Source organism: Pezoporus flaviventris, unplaced genomic scaffold (assembly GCF_033815535.1).
Source record: "Pezoporus flaviventris isolate CSIRO_AGI_PZ_B2104156 unplaced genomic scaffold, CSIRO_AGI_Pfla_v1 ptg000043l, whole genome shotgun sequence".
Taxonomy (NCBI): domain Eukaryota; kingdom Metazoa; phylum Chordata; class Aves; order Psittaciformes; family Psittacidae; genus Pezoporus; species Pezoporus flaviventris.
The window spans coordinates 2,843,089-2,863,426 of NW_026892591.1; the positions used below are offsets into that span (position 1 = coordinate 2,843,089).

General features: G+C 50.5%; 1 protein-coding gene across 3 annotated transcripts; it reads left to right on the forward strand.

Annotated features, from left to right (window-relative positions):
• The first annotated feature begins 213 nt into the window (after positions 1-213).
• On the forward strand, positions 214-19,966 carry DPP9 (dipeptidyl peptidase 9). Of its 3 annotated transcripts, none has more exons than XR_009745808.1 (22): positions 214-305; positions 2,304-2,391; positions 5,276-5,529; positions 8,169-8,281; positions 9,240-9,413; positions 9,636-9,804; positions 9,960-10,073; positions 10,355-10,483; positions 10,972-11,033; positions 11,571-11,671; positions 13,027-13,204; positions 13,589-13,754; positions 13,863-13,942; positions 15,401-15,553; positions 15,755-15,890; positions 16,190-16,335; positions 16,627-16,773; positions 16,919-17,071; positions 17,621-17,763; positions 18,075-18,186; positions 18,656-19,062; positions 19,347-19,966. XR_009745808.1 is itself a non-coding variant. In XM_061466932.1 (22 exons), the coding sequence occupies exons 2-22, from the start codon at positions 2,336-2,338 to the stop codon at positions 18,746-18,748; spliced, it is 2,583 nt and encodes an 860-aa protein (XP_061322916.1). In that variant the 5' UTR covers positions 214-305; positions 2,304-2,335; the 3' UTR covers positions 18,749-19,966. The 3 variants fall into 3 exon arrangements, 2 of the variants coding, with proteins under 2 accessions (XP_061322916.1, XP_061322915.1); XM_061466932.1 differs by having other exon boundaries at positions 5,276-5,378; positions 5,475-5,529; positions 18,656-19,966; XM_061466931.1 differs by having other exon boundaries at positions 18,656-19,966.
• Positions 19,967-20,338: the final 372 nt, after the last annotated feature.

Here is a 20,338-nt window from a genome sequence, read left to right on the forward strand (position 1 = left end):
AGAATAGTTCCGTCTTCCCCAATCGTTCCCCCCCTTTCACGCAGTGGTTCCTCCCACCCCCCCTCTCTACCGCGAGTTGGTGCTCCCCTCTCTCCGCGCGCTCCCGCCATCCCGCCCTGCGCGCTCCCGCCACTTCCGCCGCCGGGTGAAAGGTCCCGCTGTGGCAGGGCCGCCGCGCCCCCTCCCTGAGACCCCCGTCCCCTCCGGTCCCCGTCCCCAGCCCCGGGCCATGGAGCGGGACTGACGGAGCCGCCGCCGCCCCCCTCCTCCCGCCGGCCCCCAGGGGGAGGCCGCCGCGCCCCGCGGTGAGTGAGGAGGGCGCGGGGACCGGCGGGGAGGGAGGGGGGGGCGGCTTGTGGGGCAGGAGCGTGTGCCCCTGCATAGGCCGCGCTCCCGCCCTCCGGGGCCGGGGGTGCCTCGGGGGGGGGGGTTCGCTGCCGCCCCCTTCCCATGGGCTGTATTCCCCCCCCCCCCATGGGCTGTATTCCCCCCCCCCCATGGGCTGTATCTCCCCCCCCCCATGGGCTGTATCTCCCCCCCCATGGGCTGTATCCCCCCCCCCCATGGGCTGTATTCCCCCCCCCCCATGGGCTGTATCCCCCCCCCATGGGCTGTATTTCCCCCCCCCATAACTTGTATTCGTCCCCCGGGATGTGGGGGGCGGCCGCACCTCAGCATTACAGGGGGGTGTTCGCGCTTCCCCCTGTCCCCAGGGATGGGGGTACCCGGAGTTGGGGTGCCCCCCCCTCAGCCCGTGCTCTGCCCAGGTAGGGGGGGAGCTGCTGCTCCCCTTTCGGCACAGGCAGAGCCTTCCCCGGCAGTGAGGGGGGGGCCAGGGTGCTCCGTCCCTCGCCTCCTGCCAAGCCATGGCCCGGCCTTGCCCCTGCAGCGCGGGCAGGGGATGGCCATGGGCTGCGGGCGCCTTTGCCAAAGCTCGTCCCTCTGTGGAGCGATCCCCGCTGGTTTATTGCACCCTCCGTGCCTTTTGTTTTTGGAGAAAGGAGACCTGAAAAGCTCCCAGCCTTGCGAGGGCCGCCTCTGTAAGGGCTCCTCTAGGTGACTGTGTTGCTTTGGCTCTTCCTGAATGCAGCAGCAGGCCCCTCGGGGTCTGCTGACAAATGGCTATCATGATTCATGCGAGGTTCTGATCCTTTGTATCTGTTTTGTTCAGTTGCTTTTGCTCTGGGTTCAGCGTCAGAGGACGTTATTGTTCCTTTGCTGGGTGAAACGTGTGAGCTGTGGCGGGCGGGATGAGGGTAAGATGTTTCTCTGAATCATTAAAAGCACACAATAACTGAGACTGCAAGGGACCTCAGGAAGTCTCTGGTCCCAACCCCCTGCTCGAAGCAGGGTCAGCTCCGAGATCAGACCAGGTTACTCAGCATTCCTGAGCATCGCTTCTCTTGCCCTTTGTGCTGGCAGAGAAAATTGCCCTTAAATTACTGGATGCTGCTACTTCATTCCCTCTCTGTTCTCCTCTGCAGCCTCAGAGCTTCACTGCTGGGGCTTCTTTGTGATGTTTTGTCTCTCCTGATCCTCTGTGAGTGCAGTTGTGGTGGAGAAATGGCTGTTTGGTCAGAGCAGGGGCCTCCTCAAAGGCAGTGGCAGGTCTCGGGTGTGTCTGTGATTCAGAGCTCTCTTGAAGAGGAGACAAAGATCTTTGTACTTTTGTGTACTTGGGTAGAGAGGACGATAGTGATGGTGGGGCTTGCTTTTGCTCATGGAAAATGGGCTTGTGTGTGGAGCTGGGGCTCCTCTGTGGCCTCAGGCTGAGGCAGAGGGAAGCAGCAGCCTGGCTTGGAAGACAAATGTGGGGTTTATGTCCCAGGTGGGACTGTGACGCTGTTGGTACTGGGGCTGCTGACCCTCTGGCTGGCTCCTTATGGTGTCCTTTGTTTGACTCCTGCCTGTGCATGTATGGACCAGACCTCTGCTTTCTCAACTCTTTGTACTTGGAAATCCCGAGAATTCCAGGATTTGGGGAGGGGAATGAAAGGAAAGTTCAGCACTGAGGATGCTGAGGCTTTAATGAGTATTTTTTTAGGCAAGAAAGAGGCAGTCTGCAGTGCCCTGCATCGCGTTGTTCAGGTGAAGAAGTCTCTCAGCTCTCTGTGAGCCACTGATACCCAGCATGTGCTGGCAGAGCAGATCTGGACTGCGAGGTGCAAACCAAGGGGTTTGTTTGCACTTCCCTGCTCGGTTGGAAATGTGACCTGGGGAGAATGCTTTCTGCAGCTGTGTTCCCATGACAAGAGAAACTGCAGCTAAATGAAATCTGCTTTTTTTTCCCTCTTCCTTCCCAGTTTCCTGTCCTGCCCAGCTCGCTGAGTAGTTAATGCAGAAGATAAAGAGGGTTCGTCTGGAAAACGAGACTGCAGGAAGTTGGAGGAGGTATGTGTCCTGGTTACTCCCAGGGCCTTTACTGACCCTTAGGCTGTGTGGGACAGAGCAGTAATCACCTCTTGGAGTGAAGGAGTGTTCTGAAAAATCCCAAGTATCTCATTCTTCCCCGGGAGCTCGGGGTCAGGATCTGTGGGTCAGGAAGTGACTCAGGCAGGTAACTTGTGTCACTGACTTCCAGTTCCTGTGCTGATGGATGTCCCACCTGTACTTGCTTGTTGTCTTCAGACTCCCCCTGAAGCAGGGCTCAGGGGATGTACTCCTGCCCTGTCTAACGTGGCCAGGCAGGGTAGAAGAGGCATTAAAAAGACCTCCAAGAGAGAGCTGGATGCTTTTGGGAGTGGGGTTAGCAGCGCTTCTGCAGCAGCTCTGAATCATCTCAGTCAGTGCCTTGGCATGAGGACTGTAAAGGATCATGTTTTCTCCAGTGAGGTGTGGATCTCGGATATGCTATATTGACGTCAAAGTGTCAAGACCATCTAAGAGAGAGATGGTTAAAACTGGTGTCTTGATCCCACTCACCTTTGAACTATTTAATCCCTGAACTTACTCTGCAATTTCAGTTAGATGTTACTCCCTATACTTGTTTACTTCCATAGATAGTGTTGCCAAATACATCCTGTGCTTTGTCCAAGAGATGGCTGTGGTGATGGATGGAGCAATTGGATTTTCTTTTTACTCTCTATTGTGTCAGGACTGAAGTTTATGAGACTCCACCACACAGGGTGTGATGGTGGCATTTCCCAGTGCTTTCACTGTTGGCTACTTTGCTTATTCCACTCTGTTGTAGTGTCAGAATCACCAGGATGAGAACAGTACCAAGCTAAAAGTTGTGGTGTTCCCTTCCCTAGTGAATCATAAACCCATGGCAATAGGGTTTGGAAGGGGCTGCAGCCTGCAGTTCACTGTGGGACAGTAAGCACTATTACATTTGTGGATTTCTTAAGCCCTTAAAGGTGCAGCTTTCCCCTGTGAAGAGTCAAGCTGGCTGAGTAAGGTGGTTTCACCACCTGGGTGAGAGTAACCCAAGGTCAGGCACCTCGAGCCAAAGGCAGATCATTTGAATTGACTGACTTGACTTGCAGTGGGGTTGGGTTGAGAGAACTGCAGCCAGTTCCTGGGCGTGTGTGGGCTTCCTGTCATGTGTTTCTCATAGGCAACACTTTTGCCTTCAGATGCGATCAGAGACGCTGTCATGGAGACCCTGGCTATAGACAGCAGAGGCCACAGCCACACTCACAGCTTTAGAACATCCCGTCACGTTCTCTTTTGTGGTTTTATTTGGGCTTCCTGCCTGGCTTTGATTGGGAAGTGCTCTTCTCTGTTTTCAGGATGTGGATTTACTGCTGGGCTGTAGGTACAGGGAGTACCTAGAGCTTCAGTTCAGGATCTTGTTCTTGTGGTGGTAATCACACATTTTGCACGATTTAGGGACTTAGCAGCTTGAAGACATGGTTTTAGTTCCAGCCCTTGTACCATGTGCCTGTAGTTTGAGGAAGTCCAGATGTGCTTTGGTTTAGGTTTGCTCATCTCCTGCCATAGTTTCATAAGATGTCAAACTAGGTGAGGGCTCCTTTTTAGAGAGTTTGGTAGAAGCTGCAAGCAAGGGGAATCCTTAGGGAACAGTTAGGGTAGAAAATGGGCAGAGGTGAGTGTTTTGTGGTGGTGCAAACAATAATCTTCCCCCTCTCCCCTGGTTCTCTTTGCTGGGAAAGAATTCACTGTGCACCTTCCTGAGGCCCAAGTCTTAATGTTTTTGCTTAACCCTGCAGTATGACAGCTGCATCCAAGAAGTCTTTCTCCTCTCAGAATGCAGGTCACTGTCCCAAATGACAGGCAGGATTCAAGAAACAGCTCATTTGAAAATGTAAATCTTGGGTCTGCTGAGGACAGGTCCTTTTTGGTGTAATGTTAGTCAGTGCTTTGCCACCTTGATGCTGTGTCAAAGGTAACAATTCTGTCCCCATGCAGCAGACTTCTCCAGCCTGATCTCTGCAGAAAACTGAACTCCTCCTGAGATGCTTTGCAGCAAGGTATCCCCAAAAAGAACTAAAATGTCCTCATGGAAGGATACCCAGCTTCCCAAATGGGCTGATACAAACTGGTTTCCCTAGTCCTAGGCTCACTCCTGCTTTGCAATAGATGACGTCATTGACCTTGGGCAAGTCTGTTGGCCCACCTCTCCTCAAATTAACATGTACTGTAGTTGTTGTGGAGGCGGTTTCTGGGAGACTCTCATTCAATAAGTGCCAGCTTGGAAATGCGTGAGGAATGCATGCCACATTTTCCAGGATACAGCCAGAGTCTGTTGCTGCTCCCTTCTTTCTGTTGGTTTCTTCCTGTTTTACTGTCTCCCCCGCTTCATTTCTGCCTGCAAGGGCTCTTCAGGTAAGTGAGGTGCTGTGCTTGGGCTTTAAACCTCTCTCTCAGCATTGAACAGGCTTTGCTTTAGGACGGGGAAGGGACTTCACTTCTGTGGTCTTCCAGAGCAGAAGTTTATGTGCCTTTACGATAGGTCATAGCTTTTATGACCCATCCATCCAAATTCCTGGGCTGGTTTTCCTTTGAGTCAAGCTGGTTGTTTTCTGCACCGGAATCTGCTGCTTGTATTTTCTCTAACAGCTTATTTCTAGAATCAGTCCTGGGAGAGCGAGTTTGCTGAGGTTAATACCTTCATTTACAGCACTTGACATGGGATGGGAAATGGACTTTTCCCTTCAATACATCGGTGTATGTTTAAAATGTAATCTTTGAGTGCAGAGAAGCCTGGGAGCTGTAGTTTAAGGCGTGCCTGTTCTCCTGAGCTTGATGCATGCTTAGGGCTTTCTTTGCTTGATTTTTAAGGCTTAATTCTCTCCCTCAACTCCTCCCTCAGTTTTTTATCTAGTTCTGAAGGGGAAGAGAAGATGACTGCAGTGGACACGCTATCAGACAGCTCTGAAGTGGTCGAGATGGAGGATGTGCCTTCCCAATTCCAGGTGCAAAAGCATTCTTGGGATGGGCTGCGTGACATTATTCACAGCAGCAGGAAGTATTCGGGCATGATAGTGAACAAAGCTCCCCATGATTTCCAGTTTGTCCGGAAAACAGAAGAGTCCAGCCCGCACTCTCATCGCCTCTATTACCTGGGTAAGCCAGTGTGAATGTCTGACAGGAGAGCTTCCAGTCAAAACGGGCAAGGAAAAGGCTGGGAAGTCTCTCCATTTATGAGATGGGAGAAGTGAGTTAAGCAGCATTGCCCTGGGTTTGCACGCTCGCTCTCTAGCAAAGCCTGGCACTGGGCAGATTGCTCTGCAGCCCCAGACAAGTGCTTTAACCACGCTGCTTAGTGACAGGGGGAAGTGTTTGTACCTCATGACAGTGTCAGTGCAGTGTCCTTTGGCAACCCAGGTGATGGAGCTGTTCCTCAAACTCGGAACTGTCTTGTGCCTCTGTAGCTTAGGAGAAATGGATTTACTTGGTTGATAAACCAGACTGACTTTCCAAGGAATTTGCTGTCAGTAAAGACTCTTATGTTGCAAGTTTTAGGTATTAATGCAAGGTGGTGGTGTCTCCCTGCTTTATTAAGTGCTGTGTAGGTAGAATGCTTTTAGGAGCAGAGGATTAAAAAAAAAGAGATTAGGTGGGAATGAACTGTTAATGGTATTCACAGGGAAATATCCTCTTCCTTACAGCAGGATTGAAAAGCAGCAGAATGCTGTGCTGTACAGGTCCCTCATTAGTTGGAGCCACATTGTAATTAGTGACAGAGTGGTTGGATTTTAGTAACTGGATAATTCTGTGGTTGGTAGCATGGGAAGCTTTATAGACTATAAAGAGTTTGTTATGCTCTGGGGCATGAGCTGATCCTTACTGGGCCAGTAAAGAAATTGCCTGATGTGCAACTCCACACAGCAACTGTTTCCTGAAGTGACCCTGCTTTGCTTTCTTCTGGTTTGAGTTGAGTGGAGGTCACTGTAGGACACAGGGTGCTGGGGTTGAGGGGCTGATTTGTTTTATCATTAAGCAGCTCCTGTGTGCCACTGACTTGATTTCTTCCTCATATATTCTTATGACACAAGTGCTACGATAAAGGGCAGTATGCAGAGTTAGCATATTTTTCTTGTCAAGTCTGAACAGTGAGGTTTGATTTAAAGCTGTGAATGTATTTCAAGGCCAAGTTGACTTTGATACAGTGTTTGATGTAGAGGACTAAAGAACTAAGGATCCAGGTTGCCTATTTAAAAGTATTTTCATGTTCTGTTGCATGAAATGGCAGCCAGAGCAGCTCCTGCTTGTTGGTGTTCAGCACAGGGGTGACTGTTACAGGAGCCAGAATCAGGAGTGAAGATGCACAAGTGTCTTTTCAGTGTTCTCTCCCTTAGGGAAATGTACAGGGCATAGAGCAGATTGACCCATCATTTAAGGGCAATATCTGCCAGGGTACTTCTTCTCAGGCATTCCTGACACAGGGTAAACCCTGATTCCTTCACCATAAGGAGCATCTTTTGAGCTGAATGCTCTTTGCTATTAAATCCTCAGACCCATTTCAGCAGTTTATGAGGGTTTAACATCAGAGTGCTGTTCCTGTCCCGACGTCAAATAACATGCCAAGGAGGAGGATGAAGACTCTCAAAGAACTTTACTGTAGGGGTTGAATACATTTCCTCACTTGGGAGCAAAACATAATGTCTTTTGGGGAGGCAGGCACTATTTTTCTTGTGAATGCTGATGGATTGTAGTCAGTGTGAGGTCGTTGTAGAAAGTAGGAACACAAGGAGAGAGGAGGTGCAGAGCACACTCACATGAGTGTCAGCTGTGTGGATATATAGTCATTTGTTCCTGTCTGCATTTTTTCTTCCTGCTTGGACATCTTAAATCATTCCTGGGCTGTCCCCATAGAATTTGATGTTGTATCATGGCAGATGCTGCTTATGTTAAACACCACATGCTCAGCACTTTGGTGGTTCTGTCTCTGAGGATTACATGCTCACATATTGCTTTGCTTCTTGAGGACTTATTAATATTTCAGGTTTAATTTTCAGTAACTGGAGTGCTGGGTTAACTGGCTTCAGAATCTTTCTGTTCTGCCCAGAGTGTGTGCAGAGTAGACAATATCAGGGCCCATTTCCCTGTGCAGCATTCTGATCTAGGCACTAGTCTCTGCAGCATATGTAGAGGGCAAGTTCATGGTCTTTGATTTTGTTAGAGCTGCCAGAATCATGTGTGAGGGTGGTTTATTTTTCGTGGTGGTTTTGGAAGCTGGAGGGTGGCCAGTAGCTTGTTTGATAACCACAGTCAAAGGCTTATGTAAAATGACAAAGTCTCTTGACTGGATGAAAGAGTAGTGTACTGTTTCACATGTGAATGGGCTCTCTGGAGCTTCCCAGCTTTTCCTTCCCCTCGCAGGCTGCTGCCTTGGCCTCAGTGAGGTTCCTGTAGCCAGTTTCTGGCTGGGAAATGTGGAGAGTAATGTTGAGTCACCCACCCAGGGAGTGGCTTTCTTAGAGTGGATCGAGGGCATGGCTTGAACCGTCCACGGTGCGGGAGGTTGGATGTAACCAGTTGTGAAGAGGTTGGCTGCTGTGAAATCTTTCTTAGGGAGATTTACAAGTAAATAAATATCTAAAGAATTTAGAGATTATTCTGTGATTGAACTGAGAGCTGCTGGGAAAGCCTCTGGACAGCCCCAAGCCCTCTATTAACACTTTCCTTTTCAATTTGCTCTTGGTCCTCTTTGTCCTGGCTAACTAATCTTAAGTAGGATGACGCTTTTGTCCTCCCAATAGGAATGCCATATGGTAGCCGAGAGAATTCCCTTCTTTATTCAGAGATTCCCAAAAAGGTACGGAAAGAGGCCTTGCTTCTCTTGTCATGGAAACAGATGCTGGATCACTTTCAGGTAAGCTGAAGTGCGAAGAGCTTGGGCTGAGGGTGATGTTGTGGGCTGGTGTGGTGGGTACAGTAAACAGTGAAGATCATAATGTGGCAGAGTATAACACACGGGGAATAACAGTGGTGGGAATGTTGTATCAGGAATCGCTTTGCTTCCTAATACAAGATGGTCACTTGTGTGTGCAGTGAAGCAGCAGTGAAACAGCAGCTGATGTGGCAAGCAAAGGGCTGACCCAGCAGAGAGGACTCTGTAAAGTAGCGCGTAGCCTGCCTCAGATTACAAGCTATCAGCACAGTGCACCTTTCTTCTGGGTGTCTTGGCTGGGCTCTTGCTGTGCTCATTGCTGTGCTCAGTGGAATGCCTGCCTGTCATCTCTCCTGCTTTTAAGGAAGTTAAGAAAGTGGAATTTCCACTGCTGCTTCTGCCCTACACGCTTGTAAGCAAACCAGAAAGGGGGTGAATTTTCCCCTCCCTGATACCAGTATCCTAATGCCCTTTGTCACTCACAGCATTGATGAAGAAGAGGGGGAGGGTATTGGTCTTCCTTCCCTACTAAAAGGGTTCCTGGTGGAAAAGAATGTAGCTGTCGTGACCCCATGTGGATCACTAGTTCTCCTCAGGGTAATTCAAGATCCCCAGAAGAGCTTTTGTTTGCAGTGTCTGACATGGAAACTGTTTGTGAAGGCTGGAGATAATGTCATTAAGTTAATTGTAACATCTGATTTGCATAAGCAGAGCAAGTGCAGCTCTCCTCAGCTCATGCTCAAGTGCCAACTGCAGAAGGGACACGTTCACAAGTCACCTCTCCTGTAGAGGGAACTTCGGGGCGTGCTGGCTGGTTTGGGCTGGGATGTTGTGTTTTGGGCACTCACAGACTCACTGGTGCCAGGCTTGGAGCATCCCTGGTCTGTGAAAGTGTCTCTCCTTGCAGATGCTTTGAGATTTTCCTTTCCTTCAATACCAGGCAACCCCTCATCATGGGATGTATTCTAGAGAAGAGGAACTCTTGAGGGAGCGCAAGAGGCTCGGTGTCTTCGGTATAACGTCTTACGATTTCCACAGTGAGAGTGGCCTATTCCTCTTCCAGGCCAGCAACAGCCTCTTTCATTGTCGAGATGGGGGCAAGAATGGCTTCATGGTGAGTCTGATAGTGATTCTTATGAATATCACCTGAAATAGACTTAATGGTTTTGTTTGGAGATGGCTGCACATCTGCATCTGTTTGGTGATGGTCAGTTATCTTGTCAGGGTTGTGTTTGCCATCATTTCATGTGCTGTATTGTTTCTGTGGTCTAGGCCTTTTAAACATGACAATGGAAGCTGTTTTGGTACAGAGCTCTTTGTGTGCCTCTTGCTGTAGGTGTCTCCAATGAAGCCTCTGGAAATCAAGACTCAGTGCACAGGACCACGAATGGATCCCAAGATCTGCCCTGCTGACCCTGCCTTCTTCTCATTCATTAATAACAACGACCTGTGGATAGCAAATATTGAGACAGGAGAGGAGAAGCGAATGACATATTGCCATAAAGGTAACTGGTGCTCCTTGCCAGATTGGAAAGGAAATTCCTTCTGACAGATCTGGGCTAGAAGGGCTCATGTTTTCATGGCTTATTACAAGTGCCTCCTTCTGGATCAGCTTTTGCCAAGGAGATATAAATGCAGTCTCATCTTTGTTCCTCTCCAGGCTTATCCAATGTTCTTGATGACCCCAAGTCTGCTGGTGTAGCCACTTTTGTCATTCAGGAGGAGTTTGATCGCTTCACGGGCTATTGGTGGTGTCCCACAGCTTCCACAGAAGGTCAGTCACTGTTCTTCTTGTCAAAGTCTGACACTACCTGCTGCCAGCCCTGCTATGAATGATTCCTTGAGCAAGATTTCCCCCTTGGCCTGTGTTTGCTCTGTTTCTGAAGGACCAGAACACTGGGGGAATAGAACCGTGCTCTGAGGAGTATTTGCAGGTGGTCACTAGGGGCTGTGGCTATACAGGAGATGCACACTCTGCACCAGAGTATTGCTGCAGTGCTCCAGGCAAGCCTGAGGCAGCTGGAAAACTGTAGCAAACGATGCTGTCTGTCCTAGGTTCAGAGGATTTAAAAACACTGAGGATCTTGTATGAGGAAGTGGATGAGTCAGAGGTGGAGATAATTCATGTTCCTTCACCTGCCTTGGAGGAGAGAAAAACCGACTCCTATCGGTACCCCAGGACAGGTAAGTGAAGTACCATGGGGCTGCTAATGCAGCTCTTGACTCCTGCTGGCAGCAGCAGTGGAATCTGTGCTGTAAACTTTGCATGATTAATCTGGGTACTTACTAGAATGTAGAAGCTGTGAATATCAAGGCCTAATTGGGTCTCTGAGCCCAGAATCTACTGCAAGAAAGGAATGGGATTTCAAGTTGAGCTTACATGAAAGGATTGCTGAGAAAATGGAGTCTGTCTGGTGGCATATTGTGGAATACATTTTGAATCCCGTCTTTCCGTTCCCTTCTGAGAACATACAGCAACTAGACAAGGCAAAAGCAAACTTTTCCCATACCCAGAATGACTCTGGTGATTACAGCGGGGTTTGCTCACATCCATAATTTGGTATTTGTACATTCACACACAGCCATTTCAGTAGGAGCGAGGTTGGTTCTTCTCTAGAAGCTGTATGGAGTGTTCAAGTTGGTCATTTTGGTATTCCTTTACTTCTCTGCAGGCAGCAAAAACCCCAAGATTACATTAAAACTGGCAGAATTCAAGACAGACAGCAAGGGGAAGGTAAGTGCTAACAACTCAGAATGGGACGTTACACAGGAGGGTTGACAGCTTCTGGAGCTCCCAAGAGTTAAGGTCACTAAGAAGCCCTAGATAGTGTTAGTGGTTGTTTTCACCCTCTTGTAACACCTGGTTCTCTCGTGTGTTTATCCAAGAAAGAGAAGAACTTGGAAATGCTGGGAAGGATTGTGCTGGCAGAGCAGCTGGGAGAGGGGAGGGAAGCGAGAGGTAGGGCTAGCCTGGGGTATAGCACGCTGTCAATAGCAGAGCAGGAGGGTTGAAGCCCACTCTCATCCTGGGCTTCAGTCCCTGGCTGTAGCCATTTCTGTGGCTGAATGCCAAAATCATTTTGCTTTGAAGCTTGTTTTTTCCCTTCTCTTCCTGCTGTTTGCAGAAGGGCTTTTGCTTCTTCTGGCCTGACCCTTTGCTGATGCCAGTAGTTAAACTTCCTTATTCTCCTGTTTCACTGAGCTTCCATAGGAGGAGGTGAGGAGGCCTGGTAGCACTCTGATTTGATATTGGACCTTCCTTTTGCTGCAGATCCTGTGTGCTCAGGACAAGGAGCTGGTGCAACCATTTGCTGTGTTGTTTCCCACTGTGGAGTACATTGCCCGTGCCGGATGGACCCGAGATGGCAAATAGTACATAAGTTTTTCTTCCAAATCAATGCTCCCAAGGGCTGAACTATTGCAGGCCCTCGATATGCTCTCGATTGTGGTCAAAACCTGGTTTTAAAGCCATGAGTGCCAGAAATGGCACATGAGTATTTGGCTTCTTCACTTTTAAATCATCCTAAAAGTAGCATCCAGTGTAGACCGGAGTGACAAGCTGTGGGGTTTAAGTCACAACCACAGATTTAAATGACATTGATGTATTAAGCAGGCAGTCTTAGGGAATTCCTTTGAGTTGGAGCTATTTAACACAAGTGCAGTCTGCTTCCTGCTGCAAATGAGAATGTACTGAAGCCGGTTTAGCATTCTTCATTGGTCCAGTTTGTGATCCATGCCAAATGTGCTAGGGGAAGGTGGGCAGGTTGCATGGTGCCAAGTCCTTCATGCAGTGGGGAAAGGCTGCCCTGGAACGGGTGTGCTCCCATAGCTTGCTAGATTTTAAAGGTCTTAATTTTTCCCCTAAAAAGCTTGCGTGAGTGTTACCTGGTTTGTGTGCACATCGAGTTAAGGTGATTTCACTGTCTTTGAAGACTGTGTTCTCTAAGTCATTAATTTTCTGCTCTGGAAGTGAAATTCATTGAGCTTTACAGAAGGTAATCCCATTGGTGATTCTTCTGTTCTGCACCGGAGCTTACCTAAATGTGCTGAATCTATGAGTTCAGGAAACCCACAGTCACTGAGATGCTAGGGGAGAACTGGCTCTTTTCAAAGTCTGTCTTAATGATGAAACTTCCCTTGATGCACTTCCAGGCCTTGGGGTAGGCGCACTATGCAGCGGTGGCTTGCCATCTGTCATGTTGAGAGGCCTGCAGTGCAGCACCACTTCAAATGACTCTCCTTGGAGAGGAACAAGGCTGAGACTGAAGCGACTCCTTCACTTGGCAGTTGTCTTAGGTCTGTGCCTTTCCCTGCTAGTGCAGTGTGCGATGAGGAAGCAAATGGATCGCTTTAAGAGTGATCACTTCAGCTCATCAGGAGCTTGCTAGAAAACAAACAGTGCTTCCTGATGGAGGGGCTGTCCAAGGAAGAGTTATGTTCTGGAGACAGGGTTCTGTTAACAGTGCTCCCTTGGAAGAGACACTCTGGCAGATCTGTCAGACACCTCGTCTGAGCGAGCTCCCTGTGAAATACCAGAGCTGTCTGGCAATACGTGTGTGTTGGCAAAGCTTCCAGGGGATTAGAAAGCAGCAATGATGAGAAAAGCTTTGCATTGAGATGCCTGAATCCTTTCTGCCAGCGGGGGGGAAAAGGGTTGCATGTTCTGAGTGTTAGAAAGGGACAGCTACATTGCAGTACTGACATTCACCTCTAACTTCTTTCCCCAGTGCTTGGGCTATGTTCCTAGACAGACCTCAGCAGCGGCTGCAGCTAATCCTTTTGCCTCCAGCACTCTTTATTCCAGTCCCAGAAAACGAGGAACAGCGTGCTGAATTTGCCAAAACTGTGCCAGAAAATGTCCAGCCATTTGTGATCTATGAAGAAACCACTGATGTGTGGATAAATGTAAGGGGCTCGGGGCTGGGAGGAGAACACAGGCTGCCTCTTCTTCCCACACAGTTAAGCATCACGGTACTGAAGTGATAAAGGGGCCTGAAGTTCACACCAGGGTGTTGGAATAGCAGCCACTTAGCGGGACTCTCATAGGTGAAATGTCCAGCTTGGTCATGATGGTAGCAATGGAAAGCCCAGAGCATGTGGTTTTCTGTGTGGGTCCAGAGCTTCTTTGTGGGAACAGGAAAGTAGGGAATGGCTTTTTTCCATTCACCTGGGAAATTTCCTCCCCCTCTCCTTTCCTTTGGAAGCCCGGTAGTTGAGCACCGCCTCCCTTGGCTTTGGCTCTGCTGTCTCCATACCAATCACTCATCAGTCTCTTGCCTTGTGGGACAGGTTCATGATATCTTCTACCCTTTCATCCAACCGGAGGGAGAGGAGGAAGAACTCTGCTTTATCCGAGCCAACGAATGCAAAACAGGTTTCTGCCACCTGTACAGAGTCACAGCGGTTCTGAAGCAGGGCAGCTATGACTGGGTGCAGCCATACGTCCATAGCGAGGGTAAGAGCTGCACCTTGTTGGCGTTTCAGCTTCGGGTGCTCCCTCTCTGGTTTGCTCGTGTTGCCTTTTGGAGAAGGCAGGGACTGATTCTCCTCTCCTTTCTTCCAGATGATTTCAAATGTCCCATCAAAGAGGAGGTCGCGCTGACTGGTGGGGAATGGGAGGTGTTGGCGAGGCATGGATCGAAGGTAGTGGTCACTTTTGTTCTCTCTTGCAGTGTTACAGCTCTGCATTGTCTGCCCACAGGCCTGGCCTATGCCCTCTGTTACACCTGGGACCAGCTAAAACTAAGCTTCATTTTGTTTCTCTTTTTATGGCTGCCTGTGCTTTCCCCACAAGGGCTGTAGTCCAGTGCACATTGAACTCATTGCCTTTTTAATCAGCCTTCACATTGCTCCTTAGGTAAACCCCATGAGTGAATCAGGCCATAAAAAAGGACATAAGTCTGAGGTTCAAGAGCAGCAAAGAACTGTTTGATGGAGAAGCTTGGGCTTGCTCCCTTTGCTGAAGCATTTTAACCCCCATGAGTACTTGTGAGTTGGAAGGATGTCCTAGTGCCTGGTCTCCAGCTGATCCCTCAGTGGAGCCTGTAGGAAGAAGGCAGCTGGGGAGTAGAAAGCAATTTAGAATATGGAGAAACTGGATCTCTTCTTGCTTGCAGAACAGCCAGCAATGAATTGGTGTTAATCTTGTAGAAACAGAGCTCTACTTCTGCTTCAGGAATTGAGTCTGATCTTTAATGCTCCCGGGTGATTCCTGTCCAGATAAAGACCTTGTCTGGTCATTGCCAATTAATCTGGATTTTCACTTTCTGCTTTTAAAAGGCCTCCAGCTCCATGTGTTTGGTGTCTGCTGCTTTTCCTCAATCTGCAATTAACCTGCTGTCCCTCCCCGTGTGGCTTCTCACTGTACATGCTGTTGATTTTGGCCTGCATGTCTTATGGCTAAAATTGTGTTAGCAGCAATTATTTGGATGCATCTGTTGCTCCGCAGGGCTCTGCCTGCTTTTCCTGCCCAACTGAGTTCCCTTTGCTGTTCACAGTGGTCTTCAAACTGTGGGTTAGTCAGAAATAGCATTTGGGCTTCAGCATTTGGAACCTGGAGGGTGGAAAACAGCTCAGTTGGTGTTGCTGGATCAATGCAGTGTTTAAAAGCTGTAGTCTCTGTTCCTGGCTGGCCGGGGGTGTTCAGAAGCAGCTTTATCTGGACATTAAAACCATGCTTGAATTTGGCTTGATGTTTGGTGCTGTTAGAGCTGTTGGACCAATCCTTCCACAGATGGGAATTTGCTATGATGATGGCTGGAAAAAATACACGTCTACCCTTACAATCCAGAGATATTTAAGCACAGAATCTACCTGATTTCACCTAGGACAGAGCCCAACTCTTGGTGCTTATTAGTAAGCAAATGCTTGGAGTGTGTTAGAAAAGCTGAGTGGCTGCTTTTTGTTACTTTGCTGGACTGTGCACACTTCTCTATGGGTGCTGGGAACGTGTTCTCTAGCCTGTCACTCCAACAGGCATTGTGCATGGTCCCTAATGCCAGGAGCAGTCTGTCATGGTCTATTTCTGTTTTAAGCTGCCAGGGGACAGACTGTTTGAACTGGCAGAGGAGCAGTTCCTTGTCATCCTTCTCTTCTCCATAGATCTGGGTCAATGAGACCACGAAGCTGGTGTATTTCCAAGGCACAAAGGACACCCCGTTGGAGCACCACCTCTACGTTGTCAGCTACGAGTCTCCTGGAGAGATCGTGCGACTCACGACTCCAGGCTTCTCCCACAGCTGCTCAATGAGCCAGGTCTGTTGTTTCTTAGACCCAAGATGCCCTCATCTCCTGACTGACAGGGCTCCTAACTAGGGACGGTGATGAATCGTGACCAGTAGCGAGTCCTGAGGGCTTCTTTGTCTTGGTTGCTTGAGATGTGGGAGCTCTTGTCTGAGCTGAGATGTGGGAAATGAAAGACCTTCTTCCCCTAACTCTCCTCTCTCCCATCTGCAGAACTTTGACATGTTCATCAGCCACTACAGCAGCGTGAGCAGTCCACCTTGTGTGCACGTCTACAAGCTCAGCGGCCCCGATGATGACCCGCTCCACAAGCAGCCCAAGTTTTGGGCTAGCATGATGGAGGCAGCCAGTAAGTTCTGGAGATCATGGTTATGTCTGTGTGAGTCATCCTTAACCTTCCACATTTGCTGTTGTGGTATAGAGAATACCCAGCTGATGATGTTTTCTTGTGTGATCCCTTCACTGTCTATGGCCTGGTGCCCTATGCAGGCAGTTAGAGGCTGCGTGCTTCCCAGTGAGAGGCTTCTCTGCTGTGGTTTGGTGTTGAAAGAGCCCCGACTAAGTCAAGTTTGAACAGAAGGAGCTTGTCTGGGAGGCAGAGCTTGCTGCCAGTTACTGCACTGCCAGTGTCTGACCTTCCTTCTGCAGGTTGCCCCCCAGATTACATCCCACCTGAGATCTTCCACTTCCGCACCCACTCAGATGTTGAGCTCTATGGGATGGTCTACAAACCTCACGATGTCCAGCCTGGGAAGAAGCATCCCACAGTGCTCTTTGTGTACGGAGGCCCTCAGGTAAGAATCCACTGCTGGTGTCAGGCATGGGATTGCTGCCCAGGGCAGAGCTCTGTGTAGCTTGGTCATGCACTAAGACTTACACTTTGGCTAGCGATGAGCACTGGAGCTCTGCTCTGACCTCTGCTTCAAACCTCAGATGGTTTTAACAGCATGTAGTGTGATTTGCGTGGCTCTGATAGCTCCATCAGTGGCTGCCCGCTGGCTCGGGATCCTACCCAGTGGGACAGGAGAGGAAGGGGCTGGAAGGCAGCTGCTCAGCTTTCATGCTTTGCTTCTCTCCTCGTGCAGGTGCAGCTTGTGAATAATTCCTTCAAAGGAATCAAGTACCTGCGGCTGAACACGCTGGCGTCCCTGGGCTACGCTGTGGTCGTGATCGATGGAAGGGGATCGTGCCAGCGAGGACTCAAGTTTGAGGGGGCCCTGAAAAACCAAATGGTAACGATCTGCTTGCGTCGGTGCCTCTGCTCATTGCTCTTCCTAAGCTTGCACTTTGCCTGTGTGAGCGTTGCTCTTGTCCTTTCTGTCTGGAGCTTCTAGATGTAGAAAGCCACTAACTTGAGCTGCTTCTGTTGCCTTTTAGGGTCAGGTGGAGATAGAGGACCAGGTGGAAGGTTTACATTATGTAGCAGAGAAATACGGGTTCATCGACCTGAGTCGGGTGGCCATCCATGGCTGGTCCTACGGGGGCTTCCTCTCCCTCATGGGGCTTATCTGTAAACCCAATGTCTTCAAGGTGAGTCTGGGCGTGGGGCTGTTATCCTGGGACACTTGGTTCCCTCAGCTTCTGTCACTCTTGGCATCTGGAATTGGGTTTTTTGCTTGATGCTTCTGCCAGAGGTGAACATGTCCCTCAGTCCTGCCCGCCCCTAGCTCCTGGCAGCAGCCCTGCGTTCTGCTTACAGGTTATACCTGTCTGACACTGGGGTGCTGTTATACCCCAGCGGCTGCTCAGGGTGGATTTAGCCTAGCATTCAATGACATAATTGATGTGCTGTTCCTAATCCCTTCCCAAGTCCCCAGCAGTGTTTCTGGATCATTCCACAAGTCCCCCTAGAAAAGGGGAAGCCTTTAGTGCGCAGGAATTTACCGCATTGTGACTCTTAAGAGGAACAGCAGGGGGAGGAATCTGGGTTTTATGTGGGTTTGCTGAAGAGCCACCCTGGTCTGAGTGACGGAACAGAGCAGAACCTGGTTTTCCTTCCCCTTCAGGAAAACAGGGAACGCTTGACCTCTTTAGCACTTGATAATTGAGGCTGTCTCCTGCCCCCCATTTGTTTGACAGATTGCTATAGCAGGTGCTCCTGTCACAGTTTGGATGGCCTATGACACGGGCTACACTGAGCGGTACATGGATATCCCAGAAAACAACCAGCAAGGTTATGAGGCTGGCTCTGTGGCATTACACGTAGAAAAGCTTCCCAACGAGTGAGTACCATGGGCTTGAGTGATCTGCTCCAAACCTGCTCCCAGCTCCACTTGTATCTCTGTTGAATCCTAAAAGGATGGATGGATTCTCATCCCGATCTGTTTCAACTCCTGGTTGGTCGCTGCCTTCTGCAGCAAGCTGGGGCATTGCACCTCCTTTGCCAGGGATGGGTTGAGGGCCATATCTGGGGCCTTATTCTACTGCCTGCCTGGCTGTTGCTGGTTTGGCTTGCCAGCTGGCAGCTCTTTGCTTAGACCCTCTGCAGAGCTTTTTATGTGGCTTCACATCCTTTCTCTGATCCCGTCCTCAGGCCAAATCGTTTGCTGATCCTCCATGGCTTTTTGGATGAGAATGTGCACTTTTTTCATACCAACTTCCTGGTATCACAGCTAATCCGGGCTGGAAAACCTTACCAGCTGCAGGTAGGAGGAACAAGAGAGAAGTGGGAAGGTCCCTTAAGGCTGGAAAGAGGAAAACGTTTCTGCCGTGTGTTCTGGGGGCGGGTGAAGGTGGAGGCAGCCGCTTCCACGTCTTGTTGCGGTGTAGGTGCCAAGTTTGACTCCAAGAGGTGGCCGGGAGGTGGCACTGTGGCTGTTCCATCCCTGGCACATGTGCCCTGTGTCTGAGAGCATGCACAGGCAGGGCTGCTGCCCTCAGGCCTGGAACTTTCCTTCTCTGTTGAACTCTCTCGCTGTCTGGGTTGGCTGGTGGCAACAGAGGTGCCAGCCTGCCCCAGCAGAGCAGGGCAGTGCGGGAGGGGGCTGGTGCTCTCACCCTTCCCTTTGTGCCCACCAGAGACTGGCTGGAGGGAGAAGGGCCGATGTGAGGGGGAATGTGCGTGCTGCAGGAGCTGCTGCTGGCTAACCACCCGCTCTCTCTGCTCCTGCACAGATCTACCCCAACGAGAGACACAGTATTCGGTGCCCCGAGTCAGGGGAGCACTATGAAATCACGCTGCTGCACTTTCTACAGGAATACCTCTGAGAGCACAAGCCTCTGCAAGCTGGACACTGAGAGCTCCCCCTCCCCTGCGCCGCCGCCTCCCTCCGCAGCCATCACCCAGAGCACACATGGCTGAGTGCCCACCTGGGCTGGGTGTCCCCCCGAGCCAGGGGGGAGGCTGGAGGGCACCTTCCCTTTGGACAGTGCCACCTTCTCTCACTTCCCAAGCTGGAGGTCTGCCCCTGCTCGGCTGCTCATCCTCTTCCTCTCCTCCAGCCTGGCTGTTCATGCTTTTTTTGCTGCTACTCCCTCTCTCCTGGGAAGCAATGGACAGTGGTCTGTCTCCCGAGGCTGAGGTTTGTGCCCATCTTTCTCTTCCCCCATCCTTTTCCCCGTCCCACTGCACCTCTGCAGTCCCCATACTCCTACCTGCAAGAACTCAGTGCCTGTGTTGGAAACGGAAGAGCTGAATCAGCAAGTTCCCTTAAGCCAGGAGCGGGAGGAGGGAAGAGAGAGCTACCTGTTGTTAAGCCCCAGGGGAGCTGATCACTGCTGCTGTGTCCTGGCCCAGCGTGGAGCCCTGGGCTGTGGCGGGAGCTCGACAGAAGCATGGCAACACTAAGTCTTTTCTATTTTGCAGTGGAATTTTGCAGAGCAGATGGAGGAAGTGGCTGGGGTCGGTAACAGCGTCCTCCGATACCTTTCTCTAATGGCCGCTCCCAAGCAGAGTTGTGCCAACAGGCAGCTGAAGCAGCTGGCTCCCAGCACAGATCATCCCTGCGGAGCTCGCAGCAGCACTTGGGTGTTTTGCAACACAAGATGGATGATATTTATGCAAACCCCTCCTCCCCCCATTCTCTGTGCTGCCTCTTGGGCCCACCGTCCCCGACACCCCGAGCTTTCAGATGTGCACTGAAATTGGCTGTGCTTCAGTTCTCTGCGGGTCAGTGACTGGTCCCCTTTGCCCATCTCCTCAGCAAACGCTCTCTTCTGGTTTCTGTTGTACCTGCTCCACAGGAACTGCCGTTCTGGGGAGGGGGGATTGAGCAATCGCACCTCAGGGGAGCACGTCCCCCCCTCAAGCCAAGGGTTCTGCCAGGGGGCAAAAGGATAACCACACAAAACCCACCCAAATGAACCACGTTGACTTGCCCTGGAGTATTTTAAGTGCGTATTATGAAAAGAAAATATTTTTATGGATTCTTATTCTTTTATAATTATGAGTGTAAGATGTAGCGACTCATTAAACTATTGCAAAGATTCCTGCTGGCGCTCCGGGCCTGCCTCTGGGGCGCAGGAGCGGGCGCGCGAGGAGACGGAGCCGCCTCCCCATAGGCAGAGCTGGGTCTGTGGGGAAAGCAAAGAGCTCTGTTCGGTGCCTGCACCGAGCAGCGCAGGGCCTCGTAAATGCCTGGGGGGCAGCAGGATCCAGGCAATGGAAGCTGCAGGGTGGAGGGTTGGGAATCCTGGGCTGTGCGACCTTGGGCTGACACCAGCCCTGGGTACCTGCGGTGACTTGCGGGGATGGAGCTGATCCCGCACTTGGAGCTGCCTCGTGCTCATCCTCCCTGCAGCCCGAAGCTCACAAGCCCTGGCCTGGCCGCCCCTTTCTGCTATGGGAATCAGCAGTGA